Source organism: Protopterus annectens, chromosome 7.part0, assembly GCF_019279795.1.
Source record: "Protopterus annectens isolate FY-2018-M chromosome 7.part0, PAN1.0, whole genome shotgun sequence".
Lineage (NCBI taxonomy): Eukaryota > Metazoa > Chordata > Ceratodontiformes > Protopteridae > Protopterus > Protopterus annectens.
In genome coordinates, this window is record NC_056739.1 from 1,600,023,165 (window position 1) to 1,600,037,046 (window position 13,882).

At 39.2% G+C, this 13,882-nt stretch overlaps 1 protein-coding gene across 1 annotated transcript in view; it reads right to left on the bottom strand.

The window, feature by feature from the left end:
- Positions 1 to 6,908, bottom strand: part of TKT (transketolase) — a 326,482-nt gene extending 319,574 nt beyond the window's left edge. Inside the window, exon 1 of the mRNA XM_044078154.1 lies at positions 6,579 to 6,908. Coding sequence (XP_043934089.1) covers positions 6,579 to 6,685 — 107 coding nt within the window. The 5' untranslated portion in view covers positions 6,686 to 6,908. The remainder of the gene's footprint in view (positions 1 to 6,578) is intronic.
- Between the last annotated feature and the right edge of the window lie 6,974 nt (positions 6,909 to 13,882).

Genomic DNA, 13,882 nt, shown 5'->3' on the forward strand with positions numbered 1-13,882 from the left:
TGGCATAGCAGTTGGCCATTCCATCCAAATACTAAGTGCAGAGAGACTGGGCAAATGCCGACAACAGCAAACAATGAAGGGGAAGAAAAGCTGGCAAAACTTCCTATTTGCCTGACTAGAAGTACTACTGTGTTACAAACTGTTAAGTACAGCTGACAAGCAATTCACAGGCAAGTACTTCCTACATGTCACTGTCACCAACCACACGTCTTTAATAACTGGGTCAATCAGATATCGTAGAACTGGGATGCATTTAGTACAGCAAAAGTGAGAGTCTGGGGAACAGCCCTATATCACCATTTTCCCAAGACTATAGAACCCACAGGATTTGGTACAGTTAAGTGACAAACTGAAGACACTATTAGATCTGTAATTGGTAATTCGTTATTCTCCAGCTGAACATATATTTTTTTCAGAACTCCAAAACACAAAGCCTGTATAAATGACAGAAAAACACCTACACTAAATGTACATTAAGTGCACATGATCTGTATTCAAGAACATCCCTACCACATTTTTTGTGCTGTTCTACTCATGCAGAAAGATTAGGCAAAGTATAGACCTTTACACCCCCCCATCGATATTTAAGGTAGTAAGAAAATCAGTAGGAAAACTAAAATTAGGAGGAAGAACGTGGGAGCTATGCTTGTGTTGTCTATTCACTCAGAATGGTGTACACTTGGTGTACCCTTGGTGTAGGCATTAATGAAACACCCCGTACTTCACAGTAATCGTAATAGAAACTATCACAAGCTGACAAGTTTGTTGGCAGTTCTAGCATAGCCCTCCTGTGTTTTAGTTAATCACCTTTATTCTAAGCACACTTATGCAGCAGTGTTAACATTCTACTAATATGCAGCTGTAACATACATGCAACAATGTAACTAAATGAGTAATAACATGGAATTGTAGCTATGAACAGAAAAAGTGGAGAAAATGCATAGGCAGCAGACATAGTTCCATTACAATACATAGTTATGCAACCATGGAAACAATAAAAATAGAAAAGGTCCTAGAATTAAAATGTGCAATGCAAAAAATGTAGACTTTTCTGACTAAGTTATATATAATGATCTTTAAAATAACAGCACATTTTAAACACATTTTCAAAACATAATTTAGTACACAGTCAACATTTTACAATTCCGCACATATATACAGGTTGTTATTCCTAATTAACTAGCAAAGCAGCCAAAATAATTAAACTCTCACATAATTCCTTACTACAGAATTTCTAACTCATGAATCAGATAAAAAAAGTGACCTCAACATTCCCTGTCCTTGAAATTCAGGAAATTACAGTACCAAATATCTCTCTGTAATCTGGGATTTTTGAGTCATTTAATTAAACTAACAGAAAGTAATATTAATATGAAAGCAATTCCAAATAATGGCAGCAGTGCCAGACCTTGCTGCAAGGAAATCTTCTCTTATAATGGAGGAGCTTTTCTTGTGCAGTTTTCTGTCTGTACAACGTTAAAGCCCCGATTATGAACCAGATGACCTGGAATTCAGATGTGAGTCTGGTGCTGTTAAGACCTGGCAAAAGGAAGAGGGAATGAGTGCCTGTTGTCAGCTTGCCCATCTCAGGATGAAGAAGGTGGCACCCAATGCTGTCACCAATCTCTTGCCAAGGCAGGGGCCAAGTCTAACAGCAGGACTGGTCACATCACAAGCACTAATGCGCCAAGCTGTGCACAGCAATATGGCCTCAGGTCATAGCGTGTACAGATTCACACATAAATCAAAGGTCAGTACTGCGCACAGTGCACATGCAAGCTCCATTGGGGGATACCATATAACATTGCTTACCATTGCGTGAAAGCGCAATTTCCAGTGGTTGCTGAGTAGCCCACCTGCCTGGGACCATTAAGTTTTACCTTTAAATGTAGGTGGTCTTGATTTAGGATAGTGAAACCAGACCTCGAGTCACTGGGACAAAAGCAGCAAGCAAACTTGAAACTAGAGATGGGGGTAGAGGATAAATCTTCCTGCGTGGTTACCTAGATAATGACCCCTCCTGCTAGATCTTATCCTGTAACAAACTGGCTCAAAAAATCTTGAAAGAGACTGATAGACAGAAGCCACACTTGGAAAAAATCACATAAATATTGCAGAATCCTTCTCACCCATATCTTCATTTACAGCTGCACTACAGCAAACCTGTAAACATCTGGCCTGACATATGCCACTCTAAAATTTAATCTTCTTACAAGATGGGCTAAACATAATTCTTGCACATTCCTTTTCTAAACAATAACTGAATGGATCACATTCAGCATAAATCTTTGTATTCAGTCATTCTAAAATTACCTTAAAAGTTTTTTTTTCTTCAGAGAATTATTACCTACACTTTCAACAGGAACAAGTTCCATTTTAATTCTCAGGTTTATTTGTTTATATTAATGTATTCTCATGATACTTGTGTTCTGGGGTAACTTGGGAACTTTGACCTTGTCTAGCGAATTGTATAGATTTACATGGCATGCAATACAAACTATGACAAGAACAGAGCACCAAGAAAGGCAGCATCATAATCAGTATGTCAGTTTGCATAAGCCTTCCCTATGCATCACTGGCATTTAATGGAGCTACTGCACAAACCAAATGGCAATGCCATGCACTACGTTTTCCTTGTTGCAGCTTTAGAAGACAAGCATCTTAGCTACATACAGCTCCTCCTCAAGACATCTCAAAGTTAAAGAAGAAAATGCGTCCTTATTAGTAGTTGTTTATTAGCTGCAAATGCATCTATAAGACAATCCATGCCCAAATTGTGTCCTTTTCTCCCACTGTCTGCTCACTGCTCTGCCTAAGCCTGCAAAGCTCATGCAAACAATATGCAGACAAAGAGTTCTACTGCACTTTTACTCATGCTTACTGTCATGTCCGTGACTATTTTTTTTAGACTAGAGAATTCAATGTGGGTTTCTTTCATGGAAAATAACCATTTTAGGGCTTATCTATAAATGCAATATGCAGTATGATACATAGACAAAAACAACACAAATAGCTTGTGCCAATCAATAAATCTGGAGGGAAAAAAAAACAATCTTGCTTTCTTCAGGTTATCTTGGTAGAAAAAAAATAAAGGTAATCTGGAAAGGACCACTAAGGAACACATGAAACAAGTACCAACAGGAGAAAACAAATGCACAAAATGATGGCAGATTGTGACACCACAGAATACAATTACAATACAACCTTCAAGAAACAGCATGCACAGTAAGAGAGACTGCACTGCAGCAACAAATATGACAGATGTAAATGGACTCTAAAAGCAAACACTATAGAATAAACAGGTTGCCAGAAAGTACCACAAACAAGGCAAAAAAGAATGTAACATTTTATCGACAGCAGACAAAACTACTGTCCAGAGAAGGGAGCTATTTTTAAAAGGTACAACTTGAAAGGAAGTTTGAAACTATGTGGAAAGATACTAACCATTACAGAGGGGTGACACTTGCAGTAATAACTGCAAGACAGGAAAGAAAATGTTCTAATATGATGGGAAAACAACTTAAACAAACTGCCCATCACAGTGCTAAGGGTGCTTAAAAAAATACAGTTCAATGCCTGTCTGTAAAAACCGGAGAAGAAAAAACAAGGAAATGTAAAACATAAAGGGGCAAAATAAGTGATACTCTGAATTCAAAAAATAAGTTTGAAGGTGGCAGTAAGACAGTAAATAAAAACATGATGGAAAGCAAAAAAATATATATACACACACACACACATATATATATATATATATATATATATATATATATACATATATAAAGAAAAAAGTTAGCATATTAGCAGAAATAACCACAGGCTTATTATAAAAAAAAAAGAAAAGCACAGTCATGCTGTGGAACATCTGCATGCAAGTCAAGCATCAGAAGAACCTGTGTAGCGACTGCCTTGGATTCAGTACTCCTGCTCAAAATCCACTCCTCACTCTCCATGACTCAAATGTTCACACAATGCATTGGGTTTACTTGTGTTCTAAAATGAAAACAAATTCAGTTGAATTTTAACATTGATGATCATGCTATTTTTTTTATAAAAAGTTAGAAGACTTATTGTGTTAGTAACTGTGCCAAAAATGTGCAAGCACATTTCAAAGAGCAGGCTGTCATACAAATCCAGACATTTCTTCAATCCATACAGTGTATGAAGTAGCAGTTGCACTCTTTTTTTTACTAACAATAATCACGGCTTTACAGTTATACAATGGACTACATTAGTAATCTTACAAAAGAAGAGTGTGATAAAGTGGTATATCCAGTGTCAGTGATGTGCAGATTATGTTTTGGTGTTTTGGGGAGTGAACTAAGATTGGGGGAACTAAGTAAAGTTTCTAGATCTATCTGGGGAGTGAACTAAGATTGGGGGAACTAAGTAAAGTTTCTAGATCTATAAAAAATTTACAACGTAGCATTTCCTAAAATTTTCTGAGTGCTGGAAAGAGGACACAGAATGTGGCGGGGTCTTTTAAGATTGTCCTTCGTGCTAAAATTAGCACCTTGCAGGGGGACCAATGCAGTTTTGTACTTTTTGGGTCCAAACATCCGATCATACCTCTCAATTCTACAGATTTTCGCAAAATGTCCAGTTTTTGCCTCATATTTTTGGCCCTTTTTTCATAAAATTGTGGTTTTCTGGCGAATTAGTGGCAAATGATTAAAGACTGAAGTTAGAAAATAATGACAGGCATCTGAGTTTCAGACTTCATATACTTCAGAAAATTCATTCTAATGAAAAGCCTGTTATTCTAGCAACTTTCTAAGTTTGTAAGAGCAATATTTACAAATTGTCCCTATTTTGGGGCCCTTGTCCCACTTTTATTTATGGCTTTGTGCATATTTCTTACTCTAAGTGGTTCAGAGGTATGATCCAAATGTGTTGCTCACAAGGATAAAAAGGGGAATAACTGAGTTTTCAAGGTTATGTCATGCATGGGCTGAATGTATAAATCAGTGAACATGATTTTACAATGCCTGTAACAAAGGTTTCTTCCATACCTCTCAACCTCTTACGGCAAAAAATCTGGACAAAGCCAAAAATAATTGGGGGGCAAAGTCCCAAAAAACAGGAACATACTTTAAACATTGCTCCTATAAACTTAAATAGTTACTAGAATAACAGGTTTTGCATTGTTATGTGTTTTCTGAAGGACATGGAAGTTTGAAACTCAAATGTCTGCCATTGTGTATTTAATGATTTCAATCTCCAATAACTTGCCAGAAAACCGCAAAATTTATGAGGAACAAAACAAAAATATTTTGGCAAAAATCTGGACATTCTGCAAAAATCTGTACAGTTGAGCGGTATGGTTTCTTCTTTAAAAAAATAGCCACCCACCATTTGGTAGACCAATACAGATGATAAAAAAGCTGATTTCAAAATCCTGCTTTTCATACAACTACGATACTCAATCCACCCTCAAGGAAGGGAAACTCAGTCAAAGAGCACACATGCAAACTTTGATTGGTTTGACAGAACTGCCTTTCATATACCAATGAAAACTGCCGCCACTTCTCAAAAAGGAAGTAAAGGGTTCTCTTTATAAATTACTGCATGAAAGAGTGACTGTATTTGGAGTTCAGTTATTTTTTGTAGCAAATAAAATTCAAGTTAAGAAACGAAGTCGATGTGTATTTATTACATGATATGCTATGTGCAGTACTGACTAGATAAATGCGGATTTTTTATAACGATGTAAACAGTAATAACTAACCGTTGGTCACTTTAGTAAAATGTATTCATAAACATAAAATGAAATAAAATTTAAGCAACCTCGTTGCTGTGCGCTCAAACAGTATACAAAATAAAGGTCAAATTCAGACACCTGCACAGGCTGCTTAAGATCACTATCCAACCCCACCCCCCTTTTCCTCCATTTTTTGCACATGGGACCGGGATGTCACTTCAACGGTGACAGTCATCTAAAGCCCAAGGTTTACACCGCTGGGAGACTAACCCTGCTGAGATTGTTCTCCCGCGCCACCTAGGGTTGCCACCTTTTCAAATGTCCAAAATGGGACATTTTTTGTACAAACGTCAGATTTTGCAGGCCGAAACATATTCATGGCCATCGCAAAGGACAGAACTTCACTTTTCTTGCCTAAACAAAAGTGTATTCTTGTAGCATTTTAGTTGCTTATTCCGTTTCTTATAACATTTAGGTGTTTCAGATACAGAATAACTGTTTTATGCAACTATTACATAAAATATAGGAAATACTTTTGTCCTAAAATCTCAGGACATTTGCCATTTTTACAATTTCTTTTGCAGAACACAACTGCCCAAAGAGGGACTGTCCATCGCAAAGTGGGACAGGTGGTAACCCTACAACACACTCACACCTATGACCATTTACAGTGTCCAATCCACCTAGTATCGTATAAATGAATTACCACACAAAACCTGATAAGTACTGAAATCCATAACTAATAAGCACGTAAACACTACAGGTCAGACCTGGCCTCTATAGCACATACCATAATGTCCTAATTCTAAATTAAATCTAATTGCATCTGCAATCTCCGATGCACTTTATTGCATTTAATACACTCCATGAAAGTCTTTACCCTGAGCCGGCAGCAGTGGTGGCCTTAATGGAGCTGATTCTCAGCCTGTTTGCTATGTCTTTCAAAGTCTGCAGGGTCGCATGATCAGGTTTATGATAAGCCTCCATGGATAATCGAAATTTTCTGAGCTAATTTACAGCAGCTGCACACCAGCGACCCGCTTTGATGAAAGGGTTATGAAGCGCTACTTCTCGGTTTTAACTTACAGACGTTCTAGACAAGAACTTGCTGCCAGAAGCTGGAGAAGCTCTCTGCAGGCCTAAAATAGTGGGCGTGTCAGATGAAGGGAAGACAGTGAGCTGACTCTGGACTGACTGTACCTCTGAACAGTACTCTCAACAAATTCCGCGAGCCGAGGGGTGGAGCCACTACCTCACTGGTTAAAAATGATGGGAAATATGGACGGGGATATCAAATCTGCTTAGTCATTATTACACTCCCAATTCATAATCAAGTAGGACATTTCACGTTCATGTAGTGTGCGTGCAGAAGTCAGTCGAAGTCCACTTGTTTGTTCAATCGCTAACAGGTTGCTCGGTGATACAGCCCTCAAACAGTGTATGCAGTTTCTGTAACTAGGTAGGAGAATTGCGCAACAACGTTCTAAGAAAAAGACAATACATTTAATTCAGTGTTCCAAGCATCACAGATATTTGGCAACATCTGTGGGCAGGCAAAAGTTTCACATCCCAGTTAAGACTCTTAAACGATTAATGGTGCAACCAATTCGTGTAAAGACATACGATAAAAGTTTCACAAATCCTGGTTTCTTGTCCGCCTATAGTTGCACTAAATTACATTTTAAACATCCTCAATTCTGCTGAAATAACTTCACTGGTTGGTACTAGGGTTACCACCTGTCCCACTTTGCGAGGGACAGTCCCTCTTTGAGCAGTTGTGTCCTGACCAAAAATATTAAAAATGGCAAATGTCCTGAGTATGTAGGACATCATTATGTCCCATATTTCATGTAATAGTTGCATAAAATAGTTATTTCTGTATGTAAAATACCTAAATGTTACAAGAAACAGAATAAGCAACTAAACTGCTAAAAGAATAAGCTTTCATTTAAGCAAAAAAGTAAAGTTCTGTCCTTTGTATTGACAATGGGCATGTTTCGGCCTGTAAAATCTGATGTGTGTCCCGAAAATGTCCCACTTTGGCCATTTGAAAAGGTGGCAGCCCTAGTTGGTACAATATAATCATAGCAAAATGAACGGATGATATGAATGGATTTTTACTAATTATAGTCAAATGTGAGTAAATAAAGGTAAGGTATGTGCATTGTTACATGGGAAGAGCCCATTTACTTTGCAGACGTGGGAAGAAAACATGACCATTCAATTATACAATGGATACACCTCTAATAAAAGTAAATATCATATATAGTGTGAACCGCTGAAATAAACCAGTACATAAAACATTTTATAGAGTAATAGATATACTATACACGGCTTGAAGTACAACATTGCATATATAGAAAAATATGTATAGTGTAAAATTCCACAACATAAACGTTCTAAATATTTTTTTTAATAATGAATTAAGTTAATAATTAGTTCTGTGTAGGGACTTTTAGGCCATATCATCGAGAGCATCAGAGCAGTAATCCAAAGGAGTTTCATGAGACAGCTTACAAACGTCAGTCGAGGGCATGAATTAATTCTAAGTACAGTAGGTAAAATAAATACTACTTAAGTCTCATTATGGTAAAGATATTTACATCATATGTGAGAGATACAGGGTTAGATTTTCACTAAGGGGGAACTGACTAGGCTTAAATGATCCACAAGGGCAGCTAACCTAGTACTCACTTAAGAACTTGAAAAAGTCTTATAGCCATAAATAAAAAGAACCGTGTAAAAGAGGCCAACTAAGAGTTCTTGAAAATAATCAACTGCATTTATAAAAAAACAGGAAACGCAGCTTGAGACCTACACCTCATGTCCACACATGCTTGTAACACATGCATTTAAGACTGGGAAGTTGATAAGCAAATGAATAAAAAAAGCTTTGTCTTGCAGGAAGGCACACCCCATGTAGAAAGCTTTGTCTCCACTCCCCCTTTAACTTATTATTGTTTCTTACCTAGGTTGCTGCACCTTGAGAAGAGAGCAATCAGCAACCTTTAGTGAAAAACTGATATCTGTAGCATATCAAACAGTAAGTCAGTCACAAACAAGTTGCTCCATATGAAATGAGTAGCAACACATTATCAGAGACGCACTTGAGCTAATATAACTGAGCAACATGATATGAGTTTAATGTCAGTGGTGTAAGAAATATCCAATAAGTGATAATACTGGAGACAAACTTCACCATCCATCTATCCACATCCTCTTTTCCCATTTTTGCATATGGAGACAGGGTCCCACTTCAACAGTGACAATCACCTAGAGTCAAGGTTCACACCACTGGATGTCTAGCCCTGCCACTGTTGTTCTTCCATAACACTTTTGTTCTTACATACACACACACACACACACACACACACACACACACACACACACACACACACACACACACACACACAAGCATACTCACACATCTGGTCAATTTAAAGTTACTCCAGTTACTGAAGAGCCCACATTCTGCCTCTCAGTAGTCATCTTGAGATAAGTCAGTTGGGAGGGTGGCCTAATGGTTAAGGTGTTTGTCTTACAAAGACAAGGTGCAAGGTTTGAGTCTCACAAGGGATAATTGGTTAGATTTAAAATGTTTTGCAAGGGTAGTTATCTTAGTACTAACCTATGAACCTAGTGCTTCTGTTCTGTCCTGGTGAGAGAAGGAGCACAGAAACATTATTTCCTGGACACTGCTGATCACCAGAAAGCCTAATAACTGCTTTATAGATGACAGTTTGGAATTTCTTCTTGTATTCTGTTCCTGGTGAGAGACGGAGCAGAGCACATTGATTACTGACTGTTTCTGGTTGGACAGTGAGTGTCTTTGCTTAGCATTCCTGAATGGTCGAGTTGCTATTCAAGGCATCTACTAGGAAAAGGTTACAACAAGCCTACAGACCCTTGCATCATCTGGGATAAGACTGTGGCTCACCAAACAGGCTGTGGCTTGCTTCTTACCTTGGGATTAGTGCTAATGTTTTGCTTCTGGTAAGAGAAAAAGCAAAAGGATATTGCATCCCAGCAGAGTGAAGCTGCGGTGAGACCAGCACTAGCAGTAGCAAGGCAGTAGCATTCATGCGACTCCCCTCTTTTCATCATTCTTGACAAGCTAATTCTTTGTTTTCAGTAAGCATAGCTCTCAACCTTCCATTTCCAAAATGAGGAACCCTCGCCTTCATAATGTGGAACAAATGGGTAAAATGGGGAACACATACTTCTTCTTCTTCTTTCGGCTGCTCCCATCAGGGGTCGCCACAGCAGATCAACTGTTTCCATTTCTTCCTGTCCTCTGCATCTTGCTCTGTCACACCAACCACCTGCATGTTCTCTCTCACCACATCCATAAACCTTATCTTAGGCCTTCCTCTTTTCCTGTTACCTGGCAGCTTCATCCTTAGCATCTTTTTCCCAATATACTCTGCATCCCTCCTCAGCACATGTCCAAACCAACGTAATCTTGCCTCTCTGGCTTTGTCTCCAAACCTTCCAACCTGGGCTGACTCTCTAATATACTTATTCCTAATCCTGTCCATCCTCGACACACCCAGTGCAAATCTTAACATCTTCAACTCTGCCACGTCAAGCTCTGACTCCTGCCTTTTTGTCAGTGCCACTGTCTCCAACCCATATAACATAGATGGTCTCACTACCCTCTTGTAGACCTTTAATTTCACTCTTACTGGTACTCGTCTGTCACAAATCACTCCTGACACTCTTCTCCACCCACTCCATCCTGCCTGTACTCTCTTCTTCACCTCTCTTCCACACTCACCATTACCCTGAACTGTTGATCCCAAGTATTTAAACTCATCCACCTTCGCCACCTCTACTCCCTGCATCCTCACCATTCCTCTATCCTCCCTCTCATTCACACACATATATTCTGTCTTAGTCCAGCTGACCTTCATTCCTCTTCTCCCTAGAGCATATCTCCACCTCTCCAGGGTCTCCTCCACCTGTTCCCTACTCTCACTACAGATCAAAATGTCATCTGCAAACATCATAGTCTACGGGGACTCCTGTCTGATCTCGTCTGTCAACCTGTCCATCACCATTACAAATAAGAAAGGGCTCAGAGCTGAACCTTGATGTAATCCCACCTCCACCTTAAATGCATCCGTCACTCCCACCGCAGACCTCACCGCTGTCACACTAGCCTCGTACATATCCTGTACCACTCTTAAATACTTCTCTGACACTCCCGACGTCCTCATACAATACCACAACTCCTCTCTAGGCACCCTGTCATATGCTTTTTCTAATGGCTTAATAACAACTTCAACTAGGAAGGTCATAGGATGGTTAACCTATGCTAGTTTTACTTATAAAGAAGATCCTTTAATGAATTAATATGATTAATTTCTATTTACCATGAATTTCACTTAAAAAAATTCCTAACACTGAATGTGTGACAGACTCTTTCAATGTGGAACTTTGAGGAACTTAGAGGAACATGAACTTTTTAAGACCCCAAATGAGGTACATTCCTTGTAATGAGGTACACTTGAGAGGTATGTCAGTAAGTGCTGCTTGATTTGTTTCCAACTTCAGAATATCTGCCTAAATACTTCATCCTTAAATTTTCAGGGGCTACATATTAGCTTCCCCTCAAGTGTTTGGCAGTGCTCAGTACAGACTCAAAAACCTTGAGTGACATTTTTCCTGTAAAAAGATGATTGAAATTTCTCCAATACCTAGTTGCACACAGGACTAGTTTGCAGTAACAAGCACTGTCCCCATAGTTGCAAACCGGATACACCTGACATTGATTGATATTCTCGCTCCAACTGTCTAATCAATAAAATAGAGTCTGTTGCCATGGATAGGAGCTTTCCCTTTTTCTCTTTTACCAGCTTGGTGGATATGGACATCCTGAGGAAATGTATAAATTGCCTCATGTATGCCGACAACCAGTTAATTCTCAAATAAACAAATATGGTGTGTGAGAAATGTATTTATACAATGTCACTGGAGGCAAGGCTCTCATATAAAAGTACTCCAAATGTCAATAAGGTTGTCAGGAGTACACACGCTGCACCCATCACACACAAATGAAAGCAGACATATCGACCCACATATGCTGAGATACTTAAATGTAACCTTCCTAAACCACAAAGACCTCCTAGATGAAGTACACATAACAAATAACCTTAGCAGCCCCAAATGCACTCTTTCAAGACAACATCCACATGAACACATAAAGCTACATCTCCTGGAGGCTCTACCTCTAAGCCCATAAGGCAAGCCACCACACAATCCAACCTTCTAGTCATTGGAGACTCCATTGTGAGATACACTGATGTCCCTCTCACCAGGCTGAGTAAGGAGAAAGTCATGGTCAGTTGCTTATCAGTGGCTAGGATCCACCACATTATGCACACACCATAAGTACCAATATGACTCAGTCATAGTCCATGTGGAAGTAAATGACCTGAGACATACCTCCCTAGACTATATGAAGAGAGACATCATAGAGCTCTCAGAATATGTGTCTCAGGCTGGCATGAGCTTTGCATTGAACAGCATTTTACCTTCTCCAAGGATGATGCCACAATATGAACAAAAAATGATTGACTTTAATAATTGACTTAGTTTCTGGTGTCATTCTAAGGGGATGCAATATTTGTCAGCATGGAAGAAGATGGTCAACAGACCACATTGCTTTGTCAGGGATGGTCTGCACCTCTTCCCTCTATGATTTCATATATCAGCTAAAACACTGTCGTCCTCGTAGTGCCTTTTTTAGGCAATGCCATTCTGAAAGTACTTCTGATATAGTAAATCAAAACTAAGAAAATCTAAAGGTATTACTGCTCATTGCTAGGAGTCTAAACAAAAACTCCACTCCCTAGAAGCTCTCTTCACCCTAGAGAATACTGATGTCTATGTGGTCACTGAGACGTGGTTTATAGCCGTGGACAGCACACTAACATTGCAAGGTTATAATGCCTTCTACACATTTAGACCAGCTACTTCACAGGCAGGGACTAAAGGTGAAGATGTCTCTATTTACATCAAAAATAAATATACTTCAAGGCTGGTCAAATGGGACAGTGCACCTGAGCTGCTCCATGTTCAAATCACAATATGCAAAATCCAGTACCACTTCCTTGCAAGCTATAGGTCCCCATCTATGACCCAGGAAAACCATACCATGTATTTAAACTTATTAGAAACACTAACCATCCAACACAACACCATATTCATGGGTGACTTTAATTACCCTACTATTGAGTAAAAATCCTATATGACACCAAAAGTAGAGGTACAGAGATTCCTGGATTTTGTAAACACAAACTCCCTGTACCTGATAGTCAATACACCAACCATGGGTGCAACCATACTGGATCTGGTCTTCACTAATATGCTGCACACCCAGTACTGTAATGTCTTCCCTGGTAAGGTCAGAGCACAAAATGGTCTCCTCTGGAGTAAAAATAAAACCTGGACCCTCAGCTAAACCTGGAATATTCAGGAACTAATCTAAGGCTAACCTCCTGCTACTAAGTGATAACCTGGCAAAATTTCAAGCCCCCATAAACCCTGAGAACACTGCTGCCTATGCAGAACTGTTCACAGAAACCCAGTACAAACAAGTTAATAGCTGCATAGAGACAGCTGTACCCACCAGGAAGAAGTACAGAACTAACTCAAAAACCAAACTACCCTGGTGGAATCACAAAATCAATAGGCTGTATAAGAGAAGGAAGAAAATCATGGCAAAATTTAGGAGGTGCGGCAGCCATCAGGATAAAAGCACTTTCATCAAACTAAACAAACAACTTCTACCAAAGCCAAATTTGAGGTATGTTTGGCTTCCCAGGCCAAGGACTACCACAAAGCGTTCTTTAGTTATGTCTGCAACCTCAAACACAATACACAATTGTGTGCAGAACTCATTGAAATGGAGCCACATATACTGAGCCAGAAGATATAGCAAACCTCTTGCCTGATAAATTCAGCTCCAACTTTACCCATCTCTCCCCCTCAACTTTCTGTCAGGAAATGCCATCAAATATAACTCCACCTACTTTCACTAGGGAACAGATCCTTAATGCCCTCTCTAAGACCAACAGCACTGTATCAGTGGGCCCAGACAATATCCCAGGATGCCTTCTACATAGCATGAAACATGGCCTATCAGGGCCTCTGGAATTACTATTTATCTGAAGCCTCCAA